Source organism: Hemicordylus capensis, chromosome 3 (genome assembly GCF_027244095.1).
Source record: "Hemicordylus capensis ecotype Gifberg chromosome 3, rHemCap1.1.pri, whole genome shotgun sequence".
Taxonomy (NCBI): domain Eukaryota; kingdom Metazoa; phylum Chordata; class Lepidosauria; order Squamata; family Cordylidae; genus Hemicordylus; species Hemicordylus capensis.
This window is the reverse complement of record NC_069659.1, coordinates 299369683-299397564: the sequence shown is the minus strand read 5'-3', so window position 1 is coordinate 299397564 and position 27882 is coordinate 299369683. Positions and strand designations below refer to the sequence as shown.

At 45.2% G+C, this 27882-nt stretch overlaps 1 protein-coding gene across 6 annotated transcripts in view; it reads left to right on the top strand.

Moving 5' to 3' along the window:
- Positions 1-27882, top strand: part of CROCC2 (ciliary rootlet coiled-coil, rootletin family member 2) — a 140858-nt gene that overhangs the window by 80458 nt on the left and 32518 nt on the right. For all 6 annotated transcript variants that reach the window (XM_053304340.1, XM_053304337.1, XM_053304338.1 and 3 more), the window contains 6 exons: positions 7828-7971; positions 19296-19534; positions 19671-19830; positions 21215-21382; positions 23394-23745; positions 25384-25568. In XM_053304340.1, coding sequence (XP_053160315.1) covers positions 7828-7971; positions 19296-19534; positions 19671-19830; positions 21215-21382; positions 23394-23745; positions 25384-25568 — 1248 coding nt within the window. The remainder of the gene's footprint in view (positions 1-7827; positions 7972-19295; positions 19535-19670; positions 19831-21214; positions 21383-23393; positions 23746-25383; positions 25569-27882) is intronic.

The window sequence follows — 27882 nt, the reverse complement described above, 5'->3', positions numbered from 1 at the left end:
TATGGTTGCCACCAGCTTGTTTGGTGGCGACCCAGGATCGGGCTTTCTCTGTGGTTGCCCCAAGGCTTTGGAATATGCTCCCTGCTGAAATAAGAGCATCTCCTTCTTTGTTTGTTTTCAGGAAGAACCTCAAGACCCTCCTGTTTTCTCAGGCTTTTAACTAGAATTGATTTTTAATAATAAAAAAATTGTTTTAATAATTTTATTCTATTCTTATTGTCATGTATTTTAATCTATGACTTTTAAATATTTTAAATTTTGTACACCGCCTAGAGATATACATAACAGGCGGTATAGAAATATGATAAGTAATAATACACTAAGGCAGAAAAGCAGTGACAGAAATACAGGGGCTTCAATGAAACCACTCTGGTTCAGCAGCACCACAAAGATGGGGTCTCAGAACCAGTAGCCAGGACTGCTCTGGCACTATATGACTATTCCAAGGGGTCATCTTGGGGTAACTTGAGCTTAGGAGGTGGAAGGAAATGGCAACATTCTTCCCATTGAGGTTGTGTGTCCCAGGATCCAAGTACAATGTCACAAAGGATGTTTGGGCACCACTCGGCGCACATCCTGTTGCATTGATGGCTGCTGCTCATAGCTTGAGAGTTGCAATCCAGGATCCTGGTGTTGTCACAAACAATCCAGGGAAATGTGCTTCTCATGTCAAGCATTGTGACCACTTGGGCAAGCCCCACTATTAGTGGAGCAAGCAGACTGACTAATTCCTTTGGACCGACATAAGTGGAAAGATGGTCCATAAGAGAGCCAAGTCATAAACTATACAGGGCTTTATAAATTAAGTGCTTGAGCAGGACCTAAAGCCAAAGTAAAAGGGCAGGAAACACATGTAATGTGCAGCCAATCGTCATTTCTGCTGGAACAATGGGATCAGAGGGGGCAGGCCCCTGAACACCAATGGAAGTGGTCTTCCAGCCAAGCACTGACAAGCACCAAACTGATTAATTCTCTCACATTATATACCTTCAGCCTATAGTTCTGGTTCAATGGCTAACTCTCTAGAATCTTTCTTTTATGATTAGCTACTACTGGAAGAGTTCAAAGGTCTCCTTCATGGGGCAACAAATTAATAGTGGAACATATGCTTTGCATGCAGAAGGTCCCAGGTTCTGTCCCTGGCATCATCGGGGAGGGCTGGGGGAGCATCGGGGAGACCCTGGAGAGCTGCTGCCAGTTCAAAAGGCTATTCTGAGCTAGATGGACCGATGGCCTGACTCAGTATAAGGCAGCTTCATATGTTCAATCAGGGAACAGTTCAGTCTTTAGGCTACCCTGAGCCTGATGCTCAGGTTGAGTAATGGCCCTTTTCATTATCATGACAAATCCAGGGTTGCGGGTAACAGCTGCATCCTTTTACACATGAGGTCATTGAGTTTGAGAACGTGTGGCTTGCCTAATAATGTAGGTGGGTGAGGTCATGACTCAGCTGAAATTTGGACCTCCATATTAGAAAACCCCAAAGCTATACTAAGTGTTTCGAACTCTAGTGCATGTCATGGTAATTCTGTTATGGTAATACACAGTGCTTACATTTGGAAATGGCTTAGCTGGAGAGTCTAGAGAAGTGGTGTCTTACCTGTAGGCTATTTCTTTTGCACAGAGTTGGGCCAAAATTTTAGAGTTCTGCTGCTTTGATAGCACTAGGGGGCACTCAGTATCCATGAGTCAATCCCCTACCTAGGCATAGCCGGCTACTGTGAGAAGAGATATGAAAATATTTCTTAAAATGTGTAAATGTAAGCCTATTCCAGAGCAGAGGGTCCTGTGAGAATTCAGATGGTCAAGAAAGCAGAGAGCAATGGACAAGATTTAACCTGGGCCATTAGCATGCTGAAGGTCCCAGTTCTTATGCAATGTGAGGAACCATACTTCTGATTTCGGTCGAGCTACTCATGTTCAAATCAAGAACATTTTGTAGAATGTTGGCGTGAGCAAGTAATAGCCTGTGTACAATGTAGTGAAATTTGGAGTAGTGGGCATGGAAAGAGAGGAGACGTATGCCAATGGTGACAGTTGCTAGTGAGCTAGAGAACTAATTTTCTTAGGCAATGAGGTCATTCACATTACCAGCCCTATGGGCGTAGGACAAGCAGAACCGATTGTGTGAAGTGCCGTGATTGCTCCCAATCCTGCTGCTCCTCCCCTGAGTAGTCCTGCTTCTAAACCTGGGCTTGCCTCCTCCCTCACTTGCTGGTCGTGTGGGTACTTGGGCTCCCGGGCTGTCAGTAGCCATCTTGGCCATAGAGACCAGGGGAAAGAGTGGCCCAGTCGTAGGGAGGTATTCTACTGCGAGATTGGGATATCTGGCAGCCCGGCTTCCTTCCCCTGGCCTCTCAATCACTGTGCTGGTCACCGCCATGCCACACATCTGGGCACACAAGCAGCAGAACCCTCCCTGTTCAGGCTCAGATCCTGTGGGGGAAGGCAGGTAGGCTCGAGCCTTCCCCTCAGCCCTCCCCAGTCCCAGCCACTTTGGTTGTATGAATGACCTGAATGTAGTTTAATAGAGACCTTGGAGAGCAGTTAAAATAAGACAGTAAGGCAGTTCACATGATGATACATAGAGTAGGAGAAGCATCCTACCCAGGTTTAGGAGCTGTGTGTGCTCCTGTTTTCTGTTCATGTGTGAGTAAAAAACAAGACTGGAGGCGCTGACAGTGCTAAGGAGCAGCTGGGTAGGAGAGCTTTTCCTCCTACCTCATTAAAGGGCTGGATACAGCGGCTCGGTAGGGTGAAACCCTCCTATCTAGCTGCCGCTTAACAGTTTTGTTTTTATTATTTTTATTTATTTTATTTAACATATTTCTATACTGCCCAAAACCTGTGTCTCTGGGCCGTTTACAATTAAAATCATATAAAAATTAAAACCATTAACATTAAAATCACTTTAAACCCATCATTAAAAGTATTAAAACTATAAATCTTTTTAAATAGAATTTTTTAATTTTGAATTAAGGAATGAATAAAGGAAAGATACCTTTAAAAGTCCAAGATACGAGAGATATCTAACATTACAAATTGTTATCAACATTGGAAAAAGGAGAAAAACAGCAACCTCTTCCCTCACTTAACACACATAATTTGGAAACTAAATAAAGAAGCAACCTTACATTTCATAAGTACAGATAAAAGTAAGAGAGAACCATTTCTATAAAAAATTGGCTAGTTAACAAGAGAAAAGCAAAAGTAAGTCCTGTATATTTATATTAAGAAGAGCTTTCAAAAATAATAAAAAGTAAGTATACAAAAATTCAAACAATATTCTTTTAAGAAATATAAAGAATAAAGCTATATATCTAATTAAAAGCCTGGATGAACAAATATGTCTTCAATGCCTTTTTAAAAGATGCCAGAGATGAGTTGGAGAGACTCTCATCTCAACAGGGAGCGCATTCCAAAGCACAGGGGCAGCAACGGAGAAGGCCCGTCACTGAGTAGTCACGAGCCGGTGACAATAGTAGATGTACCTCTCCAGAAGACTTCAGCTGGCGATGAGGCTCATGGCGAAGAAGACATTCTCTTAAAAACCCAGGGCCTAAGCTGTTTAAGGCTTTATAGGTAATAACCAGCACCTTGTATTTTGCCCGGAAACCTATCGGCAACCAGTGTAGCTCTTTCAACACAGGAGTAATATGGTCTCTCCTAGATGACCCAGACACCAACCTGGCTGCCTCATTCTGTAACAACTGGAGTTTCCAGACTACGTACAAAGGCAGCCTCGCATAGAGTGCATTGCAGAAGTCCAGTCTGGAGGTTACTCACATATGTACCACCGTTCTGATTATCACTGCTGGTGCCTCCAACCTTGTTCTTTACTCACATATGAGCAGAAAATGGAAGTGCACTCAGCTCCCGAGCGAGGGTAGGACGCTTCTCCTACCTTATCTATAATTGTGTAAACCAGCCTATTTCCTATTCATGGAATTCTTGAGGGTTCATCGTTAACTGACTGCAGAGCAGAACCTTGGATGCAAGGAGCCCTTTCTCATGATCAGAGAAAGGGCTCAAAAGGGCCGAGGGGAGGAAGCCTCAAAATGCTTACCTCCCCTGCAGATGGCCCTCTCACCCTTGATGGGTGAGTGGATTGCTCGCCCAGATGATTGCCAGCTCCTGCCAGCCAGGGAGTTTCTAGGGCTGGGAGGCAGCCGGAACTTCCATAATGCACTGTGCGACTTTGCAGTGCATTATGGGGAGCCTCCCTATGCTGGCTACTCATGTGTAGGTGCCGCGCAGAGCCGCATGGCACCGACACATGATCCGTTAGCCCGGGTTTCGGGTGTGCTTGTGCCCTAAACCATGGCTAACAACTGGGGCACCCAACAGGGTTTGCCTCCAGGAGCTGCATGCCTCCCTGCAATTCACACAAACCAACAAAACCAGGCTGGGTTAGGGTTTGCCTGCGCATGTGAATAGCCCCAATGTCTACAGTCACATAAGCTCATGACAAGTTTGTAGCTGCTATCTTCCCTACCCTCCACATTTCTAGTTCAAGCATACATTTCCTCTTAACTGGCTTGTACTAGCAACACGTTGAGGCTATTCTCATGACCATGCAAAACCAGGCTAAGGAAGCCCAGCCCAGTTTTGCACAGCCATGTGCAGCACCAGGAGCCACGCGGCTCCTGTCTGCTAGCCTTCTAAAATGCCCTCCCTTAAATGAGGTTAGCGGAGCAAGCGCTCTGCTAACCCCGTTTTTGTGATCGTGAGTCACCAGGAGACCCCCGACCGGGAGGCTACAACAAGCTTCCCGGCATCAGGGGGGCTCCCCAGAATGCCCTGTGCACTCACGTGGGGCATTCTGGGACTTCCAGGGGCTGGCCAGCCCACCCCGCCAATCCTTGCCATCCCAGTTGGCTCCATGGCAGAGCCAGTAATCGTGTGGGTGGCCGATACAGCCTCTTAGGGAGGGCTGAATGCTCGTGTGTGGGGACAGCAGGTCAAACCCACTCTCTCCACCAAACTAGGGATGTGCACGGAACCCTAGTTTGACTGGGAGCATCCGATGCACCTGCACCCGACATGCGCGCGCAGGTGCGTCGGATACTTCCAGTCATATACAGACAATGGGGTGGCAGAGAGGTACGCTGCTGCCCCGATGGGCTTTGACAAAAATGGATGTCGGTGGGGGGGAAGCGGTGGGAGGGGTAAGTGCACCTTCCCCCACTCTTAAAGAAGCGGCCCCATCGCCTTCGAGCCTCCCCCGTGCGTTTCCGTGCACAACCCCCTTCCGGCTCTTCACACTGCCCGCCTGGAAAGCCTTTTTGTGAGACATGCAATTTGGGTGCTTCTCAAAAAATAGCCAAATATCCCTTCTGACACTCTTACCTGATACTCCTGCATGGGGCTTCTGCTCTCAGACATCTGAAAGGCACCTTTTTAATGTGGTGATTCTCTTTATTGAGCAAGGGGAGAGTAACTGTGCCTGTCCACCCCCAGCACAGTACCTCCAGTGACAGTTGCTGGTGTCTATCTTATGTTTCTTTTAGACTGTGAGCCCTTTGGGGACAGGGATCTATCTATCTATCTGTCTATCTGTTATCTCTGTCTGTTATTGTTATTTCCAACCACTTTGGAAACTTTTGTTGAAAAGTGGTATATCAATATTTGTTGTTGTTGTTGTTGTTGCTTATGGCCCTTGTGGAGCCTGAATGCAGGGCTGAGCCAAGGAGAGAAGAGGCATTTCAGTTGGGAACAAGGTTCCATATTGTCTAAGATTCCCTGCTCCCAGGAAAAACAACACCATTTGATATCAGCTCTTCTCATTCCTTCCCATTAAAACTGATCTAAACACTTGGTGAACTCTGCAACATAAGGACTTGCCCATCCTAAGCAGCCAAAATGAATGAAAGCATATGCAATTAGCATCTTAGCGGCCTCATTAAAAGTCAGACTCAAACAGTCAAGAGTTCCAACTAGTTTTAAATGGATTTATTTCTTCCAAAGCATGCAAATAACTCTCACATATAAGGAGGCAGGAGATTGCGGACAGTTGGTGGTTCAAATTGAGATGAAAACACAGAAGGTATATTCTTGCAGATGGAGAGTGTTGGCTCTTACTAGCTAAATTGGGACCTTCCAGGTGAGTACTGGAGAGCCCCACAGAGATTGAAGTAAACAAGCAGGCACCGCTGCTTGGTTTAGGCCCTGGGTATTTAAGAGAGCATCTTCTTCACTACGAGCCCCACTGCCCATTAAGGTCATCTGAGGAGGTCCGTCTCCAGTTACCACCGACTCGTTTGGTGGCTACACAGAGACGGGCCTTCTCGGCTGCTGCCCCGAGATTGTGGAATGCACTCCCTGCTGAGATACAATCCTCCCCATCTCTGGCAATTTTTAAAAAACACCTGAAAACCCATCTTTTCACCCAAGCCTTCTAAGCTTTTTAAAATTGTCTTTTTTAATTTTATGGTTGATTTTAAACTATTGATTTGTTTTAACTTTTATGTGTGTTTTATGTTAACTGAGATGAAAGTTTGGGTGGTATATAAGTCTGATGAATGAATGAATGAATGAATGAATGAATAAATAAATAAATAAATAAATAAATAAAATTAAACAATTAAAATTATTTAAACATTAAAATCATTAACATCCAAATGATTTAAAACCAACATTAAAAATTTAAAACCATAAATCTAATTAAAAGCCTGGGTAAATAAATGTGTCTTCAGTGCCTTTTTAAAAGTTGCCAGAGATTTTGGACTCCACCCCCCACACTTTTTGCCACTTAGCTGCATATATGCATACCGTAAATGTTCAGTAGAGTGTCATGATCTTAACCCTTGGGCTTTACTTGTGGCACATTTGCCAAAGTAAGGTTGGCAAGCACTGAACTAAAGAGGCTTTCAATTGCCTTTGTAAAAACAGTTACACTCTCTTTTTAAAAGCCTCGGCAACTCAAGGGCTCTTGTATGGGGTCTTTCAAGCAGTTTCTTTTGCCAACTCCCTGTTGCATAATTTGAATGAAAACAGTCTTGTTATGTGTGATCAGCTGAGTGTTCGGTTTTCCCACATGGAGATTGATATTTATGTTCCTTCCTGTGCAAAAACATTGCTTGTTAAGATAATTTTCACCGGGTCTATGCAAGAGTGGCACATACACCTCCGATATGGCATGCAAATTCTTTGCTGCCTTGTAAGGACTTATACCCAGTCCTCTGAGCAGCAGGTTTCACGTGATTTGTATTACTCCCCTAGAACCGAGCTCTGCTGAGTCAGAGTAGTGGAGACATGGAGAGATGGATCCATAAGGCAATGCTAGAGCATCTGCGCTGCATGTAGAAGGACCCAGGTTCTATTCCTGGCATCTCTTGGTATGGCTGGGAAAGACTGAAACTTTGGAGAGCCGCTACCAATCAGTGTCGACAAGACTGAGATGCTACTATTGCTACTACAAATATGTATATCTTGCTTTTCAACAAAGTCCTCAACGCAGTTCACATTGAAAAATAATAATTAATAAGATAAGATAGCTAGACAGTCCAGTGGTCCGACTCAGTATAAAGAAGCTTCCACTGTTCTTCTGGCATGTCCAAGTGAGTGCTGTCAATGCTGCTGCAGCTTAGTGTGGTGATACACACTATAGTACAGGGTTTCTTAACCTTGGGCCCCCCAGATGTTGTTGGACTACAACTCCCAGAATCCCCAGACACAAAGGCCATGTCTGGGGATTCTGGGAGTTGTAGTCCAACAACATCTGGGGGCCCAAGGTTAAGAAACTCTGCTATAGTGTATACAGTGTTGTATCTTGGTGGAACAAGAATAGCTCATGCCATGTCTCATCCTGTAGCTTCTTCATTACAGAACACAGTTGCCAGCATCACTGGTGAGCTACGGACCTTGCAGGCACAGTTTGAGGATGCAATAGCTGCCCACCAGAAAGAAGCCAAGCGCTTGAATGAACACATAAAGGAGCTGGCAAGAGAAAAGGAGCTTGCGGAGAGGGAGGTATGTATGGCCCTTCGGCTGGCCCTTCTTACTCTGGTTCAATTTTCTGTTCTTGTCACGATGGTCCAATAAGTGGCCTGAATAGCCATTTGTCAATAGAGAGAGTTTTTCTCCAGTTCAGACTATTATTATAATTTGTGAATAAGATGCCCGGCAATGGAAGCATTTGCCTTTTTAATTTTATTTTTAAGTAGGTGAAATGAAATCCAGTAGATGGTAAATGAAAAATAAGAGGTATTCTGCTTCCATTGAAATCAGGAGTGCTAAATGATGGCAGTATCAGCCGAACTGAATTCTTCAGCAAACCTAGCCTGGAAATGCTTTTTCAGAGATCAAGGGAAAGTTGCTAGTGGCATACACATCCATGGAACTATTATCAGGCCAAGTCAATCTTTATTACGGCCATTGACCAAAGAACAGCTACTGTCTTTAGAGCAGAGCTGCACAACTTCGTCCCTCCAGCTGTTGTTAGACTACAACTCCCATCATCTCAGATTCCTGGCCATTGTGGCTGGGAATGATGGGAGCTGTAGTCCAAGAATACCTGGAAGGGGCCAAAGTTATGCAGCCCTGCTCTAGACAGACTTTTTGGGGGGAGGGCATGTTTTGTTTCACAATGCTTCAAAAACCTGGAAAGGTTCTTTGAACAGAGACAATACTGAGAGAGAGAGAGAGAGAGAGAGAGAGAGAGAGAGAGAGAGAGAGAGAGAGAGAGAGAGATGAGTGTATACATCATCAGTTATGATGCTTTGATCATACTGCTTTCAGTTTTCTGAAAAACTATCCTACAGCTCTAACCTAGAGTTGAGCAGAATGCAAGTGGCTTCATATAGTAACCAACATAACCCCCACCCCCAATGGCCGTGGATTTGAATAACTGGCAGTACCCACAGCCAATCAATATCTTTCTACAATTTCTAATAGTGCCCTGTTATTGGCTAAATTGTAAGTGGGGATCATTGCCTTGCCGGTCACCTCACGTCTTTTTAACATCCATGTCTTGATGGTGATCCTTGGGGCGGAAAAATATCCCCAGCTCTGAAAAACATCCCCAGGTGGTAACCTATTGTATTCTATCTAGTAATCTTTTTATGTTTTGTTGTTAAGAAGTTTGTCCCAAGGGGGATCCTGTAGAGAGTGTGGGGGGTGGAGGCGGAAAGGGAAAGGGAGGGAAGGAGAAGGAGAAAACTGAGTTATTTCTGAATGAACTCTTAGTTAAATCTACATAAGATTTCTTTGTGTCTATGAGGAAAGCAGCTATAAAACATAACCCTCACCCACTGCTAGATGCTTCCAGGGCTCTGGTTCTCTACAAACATAGAGCAAGCGAATGACCCAGCCTGAAAAAAATGGGGGTGGGTTGAGGGGGAAATAGAAAATGAAAGGACATAAAAGAGGAAGAGGGAGTAATTTAACATGACAGGCTGTTTATTTTGGCAAAAAATTGCCTCCTTTCAACAGATTTCAAAGTCCAACCCCAGGAGGGACCACACAAGCAAGCAGAAGAGGGTTGCTTCAGAGGGCAGGGAGGGCAAAAGGAATGGGGATGGGGCGAAGGGGTGCATATATTTGTCGATGGGTCCAGGGATGGGCAGAGAGAGGCAAACACAGCATGGGAAGGGAGTGTGGAGACAGCAGCAGATGAGAGAGAGAGAGAGAGGAGTGGAAGAGGACAGTTGTGGGACTAATATAACAAGCTGAGGGCAAAGAAACACAGAGCGAAATCCTCACAGGCGCCAGCATTGACCTACTTATCACCATGGGAACCATAACATTTTCACAGCCTTTTAACTTGAGGAACTCAAGCTCGTTGAGCAGCCCTGCCTTCCCGTACGTACAAGCACGCTCACATGGACACTCGTATAAACGTGCTCTCTCCCACTCCCTCTCCAACTAAGGAAATCTGTTGCACACACAAAGGTTCATTCACTTGAATAGGCAGGTAGTGGCACACACCCACTCCCCTATGTGTGTACACGCATCCTTATGCACACATTGACTTATTGTGCAGAAACCGCATTCACACACACTCGTGTGTGTGTGTGCATATTCTCAGATCTGCACAGTTCAAGCCCTTGAATGCACAGTCCCGTGTTCCCCCTGCTCTCTCCTCTTTCACACATATGCACCCATTCAGATCCTCTTCCTCTCCCACCCTGAAATACCCTCTTCCATGTGTCCAGGGCTCAGCTGGAGACTTGGCTGCTCAGGCATGATTTCAAAAGAGGCTGTTTATAAAAAGTTCTCGTTGAGAAATAATTATAATAATCACATTAAGAGCTTTGCTGCAATGTGCCTGAACATGGGGAAAGCTGGCCTTGCAAAGAAGGAGAGAGGAAGGAGAACTGTGTATGTGTGTGAAGGGGGGGGGCGGGTGTCATATGCAATGTTTTCTTTCCAGCTCCACCCCCTGCTAACTCTCCCCCCACCCCCCGCATCCTGGGGAATAAAAACAGTTTATTTTATGATGGATCGTCCCTCTCTTTGGTCACTGACCTTTCTTCGTGGATTTCTGCTGAGCTCAGCAGAAAATGCAGAGTGCGTTTGTGGATCCCATATGTGGGTGGGGGCTGGGAGAGAAGGGGGCTCACCCTAATCCTTCTCAAAAACAGAACAACAATAACACAGAGCTGGGTGGAATGAACCAGGCCAACAGGGAGGATCTGGACAATGTTAATGCTTTTCAGAGTAAAGAGTTAGGAAAGAAAACTGGGAAGAAAAGGGGACCTGGGGGGTTGTGTAGAACTTGCCTACCACCTCCCTCCCCCTGCCAAATACCATAATGTGCAGGGCACAGAGCAAGAGCAGTACAGAGTAGGTTCAGCTTTTCCAGAGAGGCAGAAGTAAAAGGCTCTAAAGCATTGTGATATAGTGGTTCGACTATCAGACTAGGACTGGGGAGACCTGGATTGAAATCCCCCTCAGCCATGAAACTCACTGGGTGGTCTTGGGCCATCTCTTAACCCAACCCATCTCACAGGGATGTTGTAAAGATAAAATGGGGTGGGGTGGGGGACCATGTTTGCCGCCCTCATTCACTTGAAGGAAGGCTGAAATATAAAATCATCATTGTCATCATCATTGGGAGACCTATTTTCTCCTGCATTTAAGACACCCCAATAACTCTGTGTTGTAAGGATGTAGATGGACCAGTTCAGCGCTGCCAGGGGGAGGGGGAGCAGCAAGCAGGATCTTTAGAAAGGAGAAGAGCAGGTCCTGACCTGCTCTCTGCCACCCCATTCAGCTTCCTGCTGCAACGGCATTCCCCCCCCAAGAACCTGTGCATGGTGCCAATTCTTTTTCTCCCCCTTTTAAAAGATCCCACTCACTGTTCCCTGCTCCCAGTGGTGCCAAACTGGTTTGTACCTCGCCCAAATTGGTTTGCCGCCGAACCTGTGCACGAACCTTGGTTCGTGCATATCCCTACTGTGTCTTTAACCCAGGAAATTGCCAGGTTACTCCCAGCAATTCCCTGTACAACTTCTGTAACACAAATTACTGAATGCAGGCTTGCTTGTACCTGTGTGGCTAGGCACGGATGGGGGCATGTGTTTGCTCTGACTAAATCCCTAGCCCTCTCTGGCAGTTCTGGCTACACTGCAGCTCACCATCATTCATACCTGATACATCCTTTGGATCAGATGTTACTTTCTCCTACCCTTTTGCACTGTGGATTCTTCTTGTCTGCCTCCTCTCCAGGCTGTGAAATGGTGGGAAATGGATTGCTGTAGTCCAGTCACCTTTTATGCCAGCGGGAGTGTCAAAGGCAGTAGGGAAAAGCAAGGGAGGGCTCCAAGTACCGAGCAGCTTGGCCATCATAGCTAAGTGTGAATTTAATTCTATTCTGTTCTAGGCCAAAGCAGGGTCTTCATCAAGGCAGGGATCCTGCAAAGTCGCAGACCTTGGGTAGCTCAGAGAGGAATGGAGTCAGGACCTTGGCTAGCTCCAGGCAGGAACTCACAAGAGCTGGTTCTAGCAACATACAAAGGATGTTGCTCCAGCAACTGCTTGGAGTAGACTGCTGGGTTTTATGGCTGCTGCCCAGGCAGAGCGAACTGGCATTTCCCCTTACCTAGTGGAGACACTGTTGCTTAAAGGGGCCTTGCCTGATTTTCTAAGTGCTGGCTCCAGTGGCACTTTAGGAAGGGTGTTGATAAACTGGGTTCAGAGGCGAGCAGCCAAGATGGTGAAGGGTCTGGAAACCAAGTCCGATGAGGAACGATTGAGGGAGCTACATATGTTTAACCTGGAGAAGAAAATACTAAGAGGAGATAACGATAGCAAAACGCTGAAGGGCTGTCACGTAAAAGAAGGAGCAGGCGTTTTCTTTGCTCCTGAGAGAAGTTCTAGAGCCAATGAGTTGGAATGCAGCAAATTTAAGCTAGACATTAGGAAGAATTTCCTAACCATAGGAGCTGTTTGACAGTGGAACAGTCTGCCTCATGCAGTGGTGGGTTCTCCTTTGCTGGAGGTTTTCAAGCAGCAGCTGGATAACCACCTGTCAGGGATGCTGTAGCAGATTCCTGCACAGAGCAGGAAGTTGGACTAGAAGATCCTCAAGATCCCATCAACTCTGATATTCGATGTTTGTACTTACATGGCCCCGAGGGAGAAAGAGCTATTATTTATTATAACATTTTAAACCCAACTTTCTTGGATGATGTAACTCAATGTAGCAGAGACATAGCTGTAACTGAACAAGAGTGGGGGCAGGGGGACAAATATCCCTGGGCCCCCGAGGAAGGGGGGGCCCACCGGCTGGGCAACAGCTCGCTCTTTGCTCTTTACAGTTCTGCTGCAGCAAAGATGGGGCAGGGAGATGAAGATGGGGGAGCATCCTCACCTTTTCTCCCAGGGCCCACTCCAACCTTGCTGTCTCCCTGCAAGGTGACATATATGGCGTTCTTAGGTGATCTCCCATTCAGGCACCGGCAGGACCTAGACCTACTAAGCTTCAGCAAGGTGGCTGTATCACGTGCCCACAGACCATGCAGTGCAAGTTCTGATTAGCTCAAAATTACATGAGCTGAAGGAGCCTAGTTTCTCAAATTGCCAGCTAAAATGTTACATATACATGGTGGGCCTCATATCCATTTGAAAATACCTTTGTGTTGCTATTTAAGAATCAGGATTTTGAAATGACATGCTGCAATCATGACTCAGAAGCTAACTTTGCTTTCAGAACCAAAAGGGATTTAATTAAGTATCTTTGGATGACAGATCTGTAACTGGGAGCCAAGCTACATATTATATTAAGCATGTCTTAAAATAATGTGCTTAGGATTGACCAACTCTCTTTTTAAACATAGTAGAGCCATGGGGGTAGGGATATGCACGAATGGTTCATGCAGCTGTGGGCAGGGCAAGGGTCGGTTCCTTTTAAAAGCAGGTAAGCAGGACCTTACCTGCTCCTCCACTGCCCCAGCACTTTTCCAGGTGTGACACCCACTGTTCAAAACACCACAGATGGCCACAGCGCTGCTCCCAGCAGCCTGCACATGGCGTCAGCACACACATGGCCACTGCGCATGTGGCCCCCATCAACCATAAGTGCAGCTCTCTGAATAATTGTTGTTGGTCCTGTGTGAAGCTTTGGCCAAAGCTGAATGTGAGGCAGCCATGTGCGCATGGGAGCAGCGCTGCAGCCGCGTGCAGTCTTTTGAACAGCGAGCGTCACACCCAGAAAAGCAGTGGGGCAGCAGAGGAGCAGAAAAGGTACTGCTTACCTGCTTTTTAAAGGAACTGCCCCGTGCCCCACTGAACCAGTTCGAATGCCAGCACCCGAACCGGTTCGGCACTTCCAAACCAGTTCGGCACTTGAGGCACCTAACCAGTTCAGGCACATCCCTACATGGGGGCTCAATCCAGGTTGGGACTTTAGCACTCGAGGGCACAGGGTTGATGCTTTCCCCTCCTAACACTTTCGATGGAAAATTGCTATCCCCAAAGCTCCTACTTGCCCTCAAAACTGCTATTTGTTCAGTTGATTTGCTTTTGTGGTTAAAATTCATTCCCTGTCCAGCACTGAACAATTGATTAAGACAGTGCTTTCTAAATGCCTGTGTTTAAAATAAATGCTTGTTTTGTTTAAATACAAATTCTGTATAATAAATTAATAATAATAAATATATAAATATAGAATAATAATGTCACAGGTTGTGCTCTGGTTTTATTCTGGAACAAGCTCAACTAGTCTACAATTACCTCTTATTGCTTGTAGCCTGAAGTTTCAGTTTTATTATTATTATTATTATTATTATTATTATTACTTATTTACACAGTCAGACAGGTGTTATTGACTGGTTTGTTTTATCCAGACATCGGGTCCTTCCCAAGAACCTGGGATGGATGAATTTTATTGTCAATGTTGTTGCTGTTGTTATAGATATCGTCGCAGAATATAGGCTGTTCCCAGTAAAGTTGCTTTTTGGAATTGGCTGATGGTGATTTCTGTGGCCCCTATGGTTTTAAGGTGCTCTTCAAGGTCTTTTGGAACTGCACCCAGGGCGCCAGTTACCACTGGGATTATTTTGGTCTTTTTCTGCCACAGCCTTTCAATTTCAATTTGTAGATCTTTGTATTTGGTGATTTTTTTCTATTTCCTTTTCTTCTATTCTGCTATCCCCTGGTATTGCTATGTTGATTATTTTAACTTGTTTTTCTTCTTGACTACAGTTATATCTGGTGTATTGTGTGGCAGATGTTTGTCTGTTTGTAGTCGGAAGTCCCATAATATTTTTGCATCTTAGTTTTCTACAACTTTCTCAACTTTATGGTCCCACCAAAGTTTGGCTACAGGTAGCTTGTATTTTTTGCAGATGTTCCAGTGTATCATCCCTGCTACCTTGTCATCCCTTTGTTTTTAGTCAGTCTGTGCGATCTTTTTACAACAGCTGATTAGGTGGTCCACTGTTTCATCTGCTTCTTTACAAAGGCAGCACTTGCTGTTTGTTGTTCATTTTTCTACTTTTGCTCTTATTGCATTTGTTCTTAGTGCCTGTTCTTGCGCAGCCAGTATTAAACCCTCTGTTTCTTTCTTCAAGTTGCTATTCTTAAGCCATTGCCAGGTCTTGGTGATGTCTGATTTTCCACTAATATTGTGCAAATATTGACCATGTAGTGGCTTATTTTTCCATTTTTTCACTCGGTTCTTGACTTGTTCTTTCGTGTAGGCCTGCTTTGTTTCATTGGTGTTGAATAGTTTCTTGTTATTGACCATTTTAAGTGCATCTTCTTTACTGTCCTTTATATATTCTTTAAGGCCTCTTTTCTCCTCCTCTACTGTTTGATGGACTTGCAGCATTCCTCTTCCACCTGAGCTGCGAGAGAGGTATAGCCTATCTACATCACTGCAGGGGTGCAGAGCATGATTGATGGTCATGATTTTGCTGGTCTTATGATCTAGCGTCTCTAGCTCTGCCTGGGTCCAGTCTATTATTCCTGCAGTGTATCTGATAACAAGTATAGCCCAGGTGTTTACGGCTTGTATGGTGTTCCCGCCATTGAGTTTGGACTTTAGGATTTTTCTAACTCTCCTGATGTATTCACTTCCAATTTTTCTTTTAACTTCAGTGTGTGCGATGTTATCAGCCTGAAGAAAGCCCAAGTATTTGCAGTGTTCTTTCTCTTCCAGGTTCTTGATGTTGCTTCTATTCTATTCCTTCTCTTTTTGTTATTTTTCCTCTGTTCATTATTAATGCAGCACACTTGTCTAGTCCAAACGCCATTGCTGTATCGCTACTGAATATACGGGCAGTGTTTAGCAGTGATTTGATTTCTGACTGGGACTTTCCATACAACTTTAGATCATCCATGTACAGCAGATGGTTTATTTTACTTGATGTTTTAGATGTTTGGTATCCGAGGCCTGTTTTGTTTAGTATTTGTGAAAGTGGGGTCATGGCTATTACAAACAACAGAGGGGATAGTGAGTCCCCTTGGAAAATACCTCTTCTAATGTTGACCTGTCCAAGTGTCTCGCCATTGATTGTTAACTGTGTACTCCACATGCTCATTACTTTTTAAATAAATATCTGAATTTTTTTGCTGACACCAGTTGTTTCTAAACATTTTAGTATCCATGTGTGAGGCAATGAGTCAAAGGCTTTCTTGTAGTCAATCCATGCAACACTTAGATTTCTTTTTCTTCTCTTGCAATTTTCTAAAATCATTTTGTCAATCAGCAGCTGGTCTTTTGTGCCTCTGGTGTTCGGGCAATTTCCTTTCTGTTCAACTGGAAGCTGTTTGTTAGTTAATAAGTGTTGCATCACTTCATCTGCTATTATTCCAGTTAATAATTTGAACATGATTGGCAGGCAGGTTATCGGTCTATAATTACTTGGAACTGCACCTTTTGCTGGGTCTTTCATTATGAGATGAGTTTTCCCAGTTGTTAGCCATTGTTCAATATCACCTCCTTGCAAAATGTGATTGAACTGTTTTGATAGTTGTTTATGAAGGCTTGTTAGGTGTTTAACCAAAACCCGTGCAGTTGATTGCCTCCTGGTGCAGTCCAATATTTAATTTTCTTTGCTCTTTCACTTATTAATTCTGGTGCTATTATTAGATCTTGCATTTGTTGGTTACATTTTTCGACCTCTTTCACCCAGCCTGCTTTTTTTTAATAATCTATTGGATTGTCCCATAATTTCCCTCAGAATTGCACTGTTTCTTCTTTATTTGGTATTTCTGGGTTCCTTGCAGTTTCTCCTTCTATGCTTTGGTAGAAACGTCTCTGATTTGACTGGAATTGGAGATTCTGCCTGTGTTGGGTAATTCTGGCTTTGTATCTGCTAATCTTCTTTGACACTGCTGTTATTTGCTGCTTTACTATTTCCAGGATTTCTCTAATTTTCCTTGAATCTAGGTGGTATTTTTGGATCAGATACTGTTTGGTGTTTTCATTCTTCAGCTTCTTGTCTTTCATATCTTTCAATTTTCTAGCATCTGATCTGAGCCTGGCAATTTTATTTTCTAATCTAAACTTCCATTTAAGTGATGTACGACTTGCTTTTTTTACAGGTCCACTGATCTTATATCCGAGCTCTTGTGTTGTTATTGTTGCTGCACTGTACATTAGTTGGTTTGTTTCTTGCAAATTATTGGTTGTTATTTCTGCAAGTGCAGCATTTATATCTTTTAATGCCTGAGCAAGTTGTTTTTTGGCACTTTTTTTTTACAGCTGGAAGTCGAACCCTGGTAGTTGTTTGGTTCATGTGCTCAGTTGTTTTTTGCTTTAGTTCTTGTTGCTTTTCTGTTAAACGGCATTGGGGTTTTTGAGGTGAAGGCGAAGGGGAGGTTGCCTGGTTTTGATTTTGTAACAGTTCAGCAACAGTGGCATCCTCTATTTCCAACACCTCTTCCACCTGCGCCTGAGCAACTGCTTCAGTTGGTGGTAATTCTTCTTCCATGTCTTGAGCCTGTGTTACTCTTTGCAGTTCTTCCAGCTCAACTTCTGTGAGTACTTATTTCTTATTATGAATCTTCTCTGGTCGTCTAGCCTTTGTTCTGTTATTTCTGTATCTGGATGCTTCTCTTTCCAAATTTGGTACCTTCTTTTAAAATAACCTCTTCTAGTTGGACTAGACTTGTAATAGCATATCATTACTTCCAGACTGATTGATTGATTGATTGATTCAATTTCTATACTGCCCTTCCAAAAATGGCTCAGGACAGTTTACACAGAGAAATAACAAATAAATAAGATGGCTCCCTGTCCCCAAAGGGCTCACATTCTAAAAAGAAACATAAGATAGACACCAGCAACAGTCACTGGAGGTACTGTGCTGGGGGTGAATAGGGCCAGTTACTCTCCCGCTGCTAAATAAAGAGAATCACCACATTAAAAGGTGCCTCTTTGCCAAGTTAGCAAAGGTGGGGACCCCATGAAAGACGCCAATATGAAGGCTGAAAGGACAATCTCACCAGTTCCAGGCTCTTCTGCTTGAGTTTTTCCATGTTTCCTTTAACTACCAGAGACTAGATATGCATTAGAATGATAGTGTCATTTTAACTTCAAGTCCAGTGTCTTATCAAAGAAACTGAATAGCTCATTTGCCTTCACAAAGGGTTTAATAATCATTAGAGCTGCAATATGTAGACCAGTATTCTTTATTCTAAGACTCAGAGGCTAGTGGTAGCCCCCATCAACCCTAAGTGCAGCTCTCTGACTAATTGTTTATTGGGCCTGTATGAAGCTTTGGTCAAAGCTCTGCATAGTCCCACTAGCACAACGTGGAGATGAGCATTCTCTCTGTGGGCACAGGTCTGGGGGCGGGGGCTCCTTTAAGAGAAATGGATCCCTATTCCCTCCTACACCATTTTGGAATGTGCACAGAGTGCTGGGAAGTGTAGTCCTTCTCAGTGCTTTCCTCCTAGAGCTTTTAAGAGAGGGCTGTGTCTCTCTTAAAGGGCCCTCTTAACACTGAGAAAAGTTCAGTACTGTGTGGAGGTCAGCACAGAGGGAAATGGCTCTCATATTGAATGTTTTTTGCCAAAGTGGCTCCCACTTGAAAAATAGTGAAGATCACTGATGTAAACAGATTAAATGATTTAAAACTTTTTGATTAACTGAAAAGGTGTCCCACAATTAATTCAAGAGCAGATAGTTCTTTTTAATGCAAAAAGAACATACAAGTATCTATTAAAAATGCAGATAGCGGGTGCCATCTTAGAAGAGGCATTTCCTCCTTTGTGAAAGAGAAGAGGGAAAGCCTTTTCTAAGATTATCTCTGAGCTATAAGCCAGTGTGGTGTAGTGGTTAAAGTGTTGGACTAGGACCTGGGAGACCTGAGTTCAAATCCCCACTCAGCCATGAAACTCACTGGGTGACTCTGGGCCAGTCACTTCTCAGCCTAACCTACTTCACAGGGTTGTTGTGAGGATACACATAACCATGTATACCTCTCTGGGCTCTTTGGAGGAAGAGCGGAATATAAATGTAAAAATAAATATAAATTGTCTGACATGTGCATCATCTATAAACGAAAAGGGTGCCTTTTCCCTTTAGAACTATTTTTTCATAGCCAAATTTATGCAGACTGAATCAATTAATGGATCAATTAATCAATTTAAGATTTCTTTAATTGGGTGACTTTTCTAGTCATCAGACCTGGGTTGCACCTTCATAAAAGTGGAGTAATTACTGTATTGTGTCCCATTCTCTATGGCAGCACCAGCATCATTTTCATAGTGCATCTCTAATCCTGAAGTCCTAAATGCATCAACTAAGGAGTAAGTCTCAGAGAATTCATTTGACTTACTTCTGAAAACTGTTATGCGAATGTAGGGGTTCTAGCTCAGCCGTGTGTGTCTTTCTCTTAAAGGCAGAACAGCTAAAGGCACAACTGCGGCTGGCAGAGGATACCCACGCAGGAGTTCGCAAAGAGCTGGTTGAGCTTCACCACAGGCTTCAGGAGACTGAAGAGGCCCGTGATCACCTACAGAAGGAGCTGCTGGAAAACCGTAGGGCTGCGGCAGACGAAAGAAGGGAAAAGGAAGCACTACAGAAATCCAACACAGATCTCAGAGCAGCCATCAGGAAAGCAGAGAATGAGAGGCTCAGGTAAGTAGACATGGCACTGCAACAGGATGAAGGCAGAAAGTCCCCCGTATGCGGCGGCTGCTGCAGTTCATGCCAACTCACTGCATTTTTAGATCCTATCACAAATAAGCCATATCAGTGTACACATCTATTCTAGCCTGCAGAGATTCAAAGAGGAGAAGGAGCAGAAGATTGCAGTCCTGGAAGAAGCAAAAACAGCACTTGAGAGAGAGATGGGAGAGCTCCGAACAAACCTACGGGAAGTGGAAAGGTCTCGCATGGAAGCCCGAAGGGAGCTACAGGAGCTGCGGAGACAGGTAGCTACATCCCAGATCCCAGCAGCATTCCATCTCTCAATGCTCAGCTCAACTCCAAGAATATAACAGTTAGAGTAGGAGACCCTTGTAATCACCCAAGATGAGGGTTTTTAAAAGTCACCAGCTGCTGTTGCAGATGACTCTTGACTCTGTGGTATCTGAACAGAGTGAGCTGTGGCAGAAGCTGTGGCATCCCAAATGTCTTTCTGGTTTGTTTAATTTGCCCCTGCAATTCTTGTTCCTCCATCATAATTCTCGTCCTTAATGCAGGGCTGCATAACTTCAGTTCTTTGTAGGACTGGAACTCTCATGATCCTGACTCATGGCCACTGTGGCTGGGGATGATGGGAGTTGCAGGCTGGAGCTGTGCACCCTTGCTTTCATGCCTCCTTTCTTGAATGCCTCAACCTCTCCTTCCCCTCAGATTCTCAGTGCTGCTTTCCTCTATCAAAGCTCTCAAATCTGGTACCTTTAATCAGTGATTCTGTGTGCATGGTTTATTGTGTTTGCGGCAAATATGCAGAATAAGGACATAAGAACAGCCCTGCTGGATCAGGCCCAAGGCCTATCTGGTCCAGTATCCTGTTTCACACAGTGGCCCATCAGATGCCTCCGGGAAGCCCACAGGCAAGAGGTGAGGGTATGCCCTCTCTCCAGCTGTTGCTCCTCTGCAACAGGTATTGAGAGGCATCCTGCCTCTGCAGCTTGAGGTGGTCTATAGCCATCAAGATTTGCAGCCATTGATAGACCTGTCCTCCATTAATTTGTCTAAGCCCCTTTTAAAGCCATCCAGGAATCTGAGTCTTTTAATTGTAGAATCTGGTAGCTTTCTGCTAGAAGAAAATCCGACTAAGGGTAAGAACAAGTATACAAAACTGAGTCAGACTATTGGTCTATCTAGTTTAGCCAGCCTGGTATTTGGCTTGTGCACCTTTGGGTAGCTGCTGGGGCCCAGCATCCTGGCAGGGCCTACCACCGACACCTCCTCTTGGGATAGGACCCAGCTGCAAATTTTGCTGGCAGCTACCTTTTTTCCTCCACAATGTCCCTGGCATAGCAATATTCGAGGGCATTGGGGAGGGGGGGAATGGCAGCTGCCTGTGGGGGCTACCATTTTATCTACAGTGCCCTAAGACAATGCTTACACTACACTAGGAGTTTTGTGAAGGTGGGTGAAATGGCGGCAGCCAGCCAGCAAGGAGAGGAGCAAAAAAGGCCCATGGTCAATCACTCGGTGCTAATACTTTGATGGGGCAAGTCCAGCAGCTTCCCATTGTGCCAGTAGCAGGTTTTTAACAGAAACAGGATGTGCATGTCAATCGGGTTCCTTAGTATATAGGCTGTCCACTGGAGACTATCCCAGGTTTCAACCATGCTTTTGCAGGTGAAGGCCCTGGAGAGTGAGAACAGTAAGAGCGCCCAAGAAGTCCGCGAACTGCAGCATCAGTTGCAGCAAGAAGAGCAGCAAGAAGAGCAGCGTGGCAAAGAGGCCCTAGAACTGCAGCAGAGGATCTCCGGGTTGGAGACTGGCAGAGAGGCTGCTCAAAAGGAGGTAATGCTGGGGCAGGCAGCGAGGGGTAAAGATGGGGAAAGAAATGCAGAGTAAGTGGGGAGAGATGGGCATGGCAGTAATTGGTGAGAGGAGACGATGGAGACAGATGCGTGGTGGTGTGGATATTGTATATACATAAGGGTGCTAATGTTCTCTTACTGTCAACATTTATGTAGTGCAAAGCATGTGCAGGGCACTGTATACATATTCAGCAGACACTTTTGTGCACAGCAGTGTGTAGTTTCTCTCTCTGCATCAATAAAAGAATACCTGGTTTGGGCTCCAAGGGAATGACCAGGTGTATTATATGTGCATGTCTGCAGGCATGTGCTTGCTGATGTCTGGCTAAGTCACACATATACAAGGTGGCTGGAGAACCACAGCTGGATCTCCCAGGTTTTAAAAATGGCAATCGGGAAGAGTGGGGCTGAAGGAGGAGAGTTGGCTCTTTCCCCCTGCTTCACTTTCCCCCATGCTTCTTTTTGCCCTGTGGGGCAAACAGTAACTTTAATGGAGATGCAATTTAGCGGGGGCGGGAACTAGAGACTTGCCATGCCAAGGTCTCAATTAGAATCATTTTTGCCCCCAAAGCTGCATTTGCCATTAAAAAAAATATTCATGTATCTCCTACCATTTTGTATAGTTTGCCCCTAAGTGTGCAGTAGAATAAGAGCAGGTGGGTGGTCATAAATGGATAAGTGTAGTTATGGATCTTTGAGTGCAAGCATACAAGCATAGATGTAGGGATATTCCCCCTTACCACAAGGGCAGTGCACATGATGTACAGACACACACACACACACAAACATACACACAGCTAATGCAGTCTTGAGCTATAGAGGCATAGTGTCCAGATCACAATAAGTAATAATTCCTTATCCCACCCTGTTCTGCACTAGTCAGACATCACTTGCAATATTGTGTCCAATTCTGGGCACCATGTTTTGAGAAAGGTATTGATAAACTGGAAAGGATCAGAAGAGAACAAAGATGGTGGAGCCCAGTCCCAAGAGGAACAGTGGAAGGAGCTGAGTATGTTTAGCCTAGAGCAGTGCTTCCCAACCAGGGTTACTCCAGATGCTGCTGAACTACAACTTCCATCACCCCCAGCCATAATAAACTGTAGCTGGGAATGATGGGAGTTGTAGTTTAGTGGCCTAGAGAGTAGAAGACTAAGGAAGTTTTTATTTGCCATTTTAAAAACCTGGAAGATCCAGCTGTGGTTCTCCTGCCACCTTGTATGTGCGTCTTTAGCCAGACATCTACAAGCACATGCCTGCAGACATGCACATATAATACACCTGGGCGCTTTCCAGACTAGCTGCTCATCAGCAGCAAAATGCCTCCGTTTGGGCAAGTCACATCTGAAATGTTAACTGCAGGGGGAGCACTCTCGCAGCAACTAACAACCAGTTAAAAAAGCAACTTTTTCACGCCGGATATACGACGTCCTAGCTCTATATTGTAGCGATTAAATTCGAAAGAAGGTATTGCAAATGTGAACAGTACCCTGCTGTCCGTGTAGGGACTGCAATGTCACGATGCGGGAAGTGTGGAAGCACACTTCTGAGATGCATCCTGACCCCGTTGTAGGATCTAGTCTGGAAAGCACCCTGGTCATTCCTTTGAAGCCCAAACCAGGTTTTCTTTTATTGATGCAGAGAGAGGTACTCCACACTCCTGTGCACCATCACAGAATGCCATCTTCAAATATTTGAAAGGCTGCCACGTAACAGAAGGAACAGGCCTGTTCTCTGTTTCTCCTGAGGTAATGAATCAATTGGTTTTGTCTAGAACCTGACGTCAAAATTACAAGGAAGCAGACTCAGGCTAGACATTAGTTGTTCAAGAGGGGAACAGTTTGCCCAGTGCAGCAATAGGCTCTCCTTCACTGGAGGTTTTCAAGCAGACGGCTGACTGTCAGGGATGCTGTAGCTCATTCCTGCACTGAGCAGAGGGTTCGACTAGACGACCTCTTAAGATTCTATTATTCTGTGACCTTCTCATTCAGGCGTTGAGCTTGCAGAAGAAGCTGTCTGCCATGGAAGCAGAAGCCCGGCTTCGGGAGCAGGATCTCACACAGAGCCTTGCGGAGAGCCGCGGCAAGGAGAAGAAACTGAAGGATGATCTCCATAACCTGGAGATGAAGCTGCAGGAGGCCCATAGGGCAGGCGAGAGCCTCCAGCTGCGCCTCAGCGCCTGTGAAGGCCGTGCACATGGCTTGGAAATAGAGCTAGCCAAAGCCGAGGCCGCCAAGAGGGAGGTTGAGTTGAAGCTGGTGGCATTGCATTCTGCTCTGCGCCGTACTCTTGGGCTTGGCAGCCGGAGTCCATCGCCACAAAGATCCTGCTCCCCCACCAAAGGTCAGCAGGTTCCTTGCTAGGATGCTCTTCATACTGCTTTGGGCCAAGCTTTACCCTGAGGAATAGTCTCAGGAGACTTATCCATAGCTAAGACATTGGTGTTGATACAATTGTGACAAGTAGCAATGCTGAAGGTGGGGAATCTTTCAGTAGTTAAAATGATGTGGCACTACCAGAGTAGAGCTGATTGTGAGAACCCAGAATTTCAGGGCAATAACCTGTATTCAGTCCTGGTTATCTATACTGGTTAACTGGAGTGGCTTGACGAGGATTGCCCTGATTAATTATTGGTTCTCACAATCAGCTGCACGGGGCTCACTGAACCTGATTAGCCTTTTAATCGGGATTCTTGTGGTTATGTGAACCTAGCCTAGGTACATTTTGGTATGTGAGGGGCACTGTCTGCTGGCCCTTGGTAGTTTGTGATACAATCCAAGTTCCAGGCTCTTTTCTCCAGATGGTGGGGGCAGGGGAAGCTGCAGATAGACTTAGGACCTGGCTGGTGGTAGAAATGCCCATCCAATCCACAGAAGCAAGCCTTCCAGTGGTAGGGCAAATGTTTTGCATACAGAAGGTCTCAGGTTCAATCCCTGAGTTCTCCAGTAAAAAGGATCTTGGGTAACAGAGTTGGAAAATACCTGTTTGAGATGATGAAGAGCCAGTTCCCATCTAAACCAGACAATAAGGCTATACACGTGAGCAGCCAAACCCAGGCTAGGGCAGTCCAGTCTCGGTTTGGCTGCCTGCGTGCACTGCCATGATCAAGCCTGATCCCAATGCTGCCCTTGCCGGTAGCCTGACTTTTAACCCTGGCCTTTAGCAAAGGTTAAGGGCGCAAGGGTGCCCTTAACCCCTTGCGCCAGGGTCATGTGTATCCTTGGGCTGCTTACACACGATTGGGAGATTCCTGGGGGAACCTCCCAATGTGCCACGCTCATTGTGTGGTGCATTTTGGGATTCCTTGAGGCTGGTCTTGTCCCAACCTCCAGTGATCCGCCCTGCCAGGAGCAGCATGGCTCATGTGGGTGCATGGCAGCATGCCCAAAGGCAAATCAAACATTGTCTGTGGGGAAAGTAGGTCCATCCCTGCCTTTCCCCACCCCGCACCCACTCCGCCTGCCTGCTCAGTTGTGAGAATAGCCTTACTGTTTGGCTGGATGACCTTTGTAGAGTCACTGATGTGAGCCCCTGGTGGCGCAGTGGTAAAACTGCCGCCCTGTAACCAGAAGTTTACAAGTTCGATCCTGACCAGGGGCTCAAGGTTGACTCAGCCTTCCATCCTTCCGAGGTCAGTAAAATGAGTACCCAGAATGTTGGGGGCAATATGCTAAATCATTGTAAACCGCTTAGAGAGCTTCGGCTATAGAGCGGTATATAAATGTAAGTGCTATTGCTATTGCTATTGCTATTGATGTGCTCTGGGTTCTATTTTCCATATTAACTGAATGCTGTTCAAAACCAAATCCTGCCTGTGGCAGTGTCTGTACACACAACTTGCTTACCATGGGCCCAGAAGTTACTATGAGCAGGTTTGTCAGGATTGTGAGACAGGATTGTCTTGGTATTGCTGACCTGCTGTTATCATTTCCCAGTCCTGATTCAGAGCTGATTCAACCTAAAGAATGTCTATTCCCATAGGAACCAGTGGCCGACAAACACCTGCCTCCCGCACTGGGTCTCCTGAGAGGAGCCGCTCTCGTTCCCCATTTAACCACCCTTCTCCTCTCAGAGGCGAGCAAGCCACAAGTGAAATTGACCCAGAAGTAGTCCGAGATGCTTTGAGGGACTTCCTTCAGGAGCTGCGAGACACTCAGAGAGAGAGGGTAAGGACATCTCTGTCAGCTGTTTTCACTGTTCCTTCCAAAAAAATGTTTTTAAAAGTGCTGCCCCCATGATGGCCTGGAAAGCATAAGGCAGGTTATTGAAGTTAAGACATTGTGGAGTTGTGGTTTTTGGGAACCCATCTTTGTAGCTTCATTGAACACAGCTGTTTTCTGACTAATAAGGTCACCTCCGTACAGCTCACCACAGCTCGGCATACTGAGTTCTTCAGTCCATGTTAGTCCCTGCTGATTCTTATGACAGATGGGAACCAGCGTGGGACCATGCAGTCTGCCTGGCTGGCTTCCTATGATGAGCACAGAGAGGTTATGGGGGAAAGGGACTTGCCTTTTCCAGGCTACATTTTATGCTCCCATCTGTGTCCTATAAGGCCAGAATCCTCTCTGATCAGAGAGGATTGTCGCTCTGTCAAGCAGGGAATTCTTGTTCTCACACCTTTGCGAGGGTTTTTTAAAAAATTCTGTCTAAATTTCAGGTTATTGGTTTTTTTAAAGCTTAAAATTCTGTCATGTTTTGAGATCTTCATAAGAATATCCACCATCTCTGGAATCCTGGTTCAATTATTTTGTACAGCGGCAGCAGTCCTGAGGCAGCTGGATGCTCATAAGGCTGAAATCTTATGGACACTTACTTGGAAGTTAAATCTCATTGAAAAAAGAGGATTGGTGTAGTGGTCAGAGAGTTGAATTAGGACCAGGGAGATCTGATTTTAAACACCCCTTGGCCATGCAAGTCACTAGGTGATTCTGGGCCAGTCACTTATCTCTCAGCCTAACCTACTTCACAGGGTTGTTGTGAGGATAAATGTACCATGTACACCTTTCTGGACTCCTCAGAGGAAGAACAGAATATAAATGTAGTAAGTTGTTCTAGTAAGAACTAGAGACATAACCCCTGCTAACTTGGCAAAGAGGCACCTTCTAATGTGTTGATTCTCTTTATTTAGCAGGGGAGAGTAACTGGCTCTATCCACCCCCAGCACAGTACCTCCAGTGACTGTTGCTGGTGTCTTATCTTATGTTTCTTTTTAGACTGTGAACTCTTTGGGGACAGGGAGCCATCTTATCTTATTTATTTATTATTTATCTGTGTAAACCGCCCTGAGCCATTTTTGGAAGGGCAGTATAGATAATAATAATAATAAATTAATAATAAAGTATTATTATTAATAATAATACTTTCTTTTCACTGTCTCTACTACTGGACTAAATGTGGGTCAAATCGAGGTCCACAAGCAGGGGCGTATCTAGGGTGGGGCAGGCAGGGCAAATGCCCCGTGTGCCACTTGAGGGGGGGCGCCAATTTTTAAAATTAACAAAATGGCCGCTGAGAACAAAATATTATTTCAGTGCTTGCCCTAGGCGCTATTTTCCCTTGATACGCCTCTGTCCACAAGTTATATCTCTTGCACCTCAAATGTTCATGAGTCTGCCATCTTGGATCGGGGTGGATGATATCATTACAAACTACACCACTGAGGTGTCCCTGTGTGTCACTCACTACAACTGTACCAAATTTGGTTCAAATCAGTTAGACAGTCCTCAAGTTAGTACACTTGCACCTCAAAGGTTCACACGTCCACCATCTTGGATTGGGCTGGATGACATCATCACAAACTACACCATTGGGGCATCCCAATGTGTCCCTACAGCTGTACCAAATTTGGTTCAAATCAGTTAAGCGGTTTACAAGTTAGCCCACTTGTGCCTCAAAAGTTTATGTGTCTGCCATCTTGAATTGGGGTGTATGACATCATCATAAACTACGCCATTGAGGTGTCCCTATGTGCAGCAAATGTGGTTCAAATCGGTTTAGAGCTTCACAAGTGAGCCCACTTAAGCATCCAAAGTTTACCCATCCATCATCTTGAATTGGTGTGGATGGCATCATCACAAACTGTGCAGTTAAGGTGTCCCTGTGTGTCACTCACTGCAACTGTACCTAATTTGGTTTAAATTGGTTAGCCAGTCCTCAAATTAGCCGACTTGCACCTTAGATTTTCACGTGGCCGCCATCTTGAATTGTAGTGGATGACATCATCACACACCACGCCATTTGGGCATCCCTATGTGTCCCTACAGCTGTAGCAAATTTGGTTCAAATTGGTTAAGCAGTTCACAAGTTATTCCACTTGCACCTCAAACATTTATACATCCACCATCTTGGATCAGGGTGCATGACAGCATCACAAACAATGCCATTGCGGTGTCCCTAGGTGTCCCTACAACTGTACCTGATTTGGTTCATATTAGTCCAAGCTTTGTGAAGTTGCTAGGGGGGACACACGGATGGACA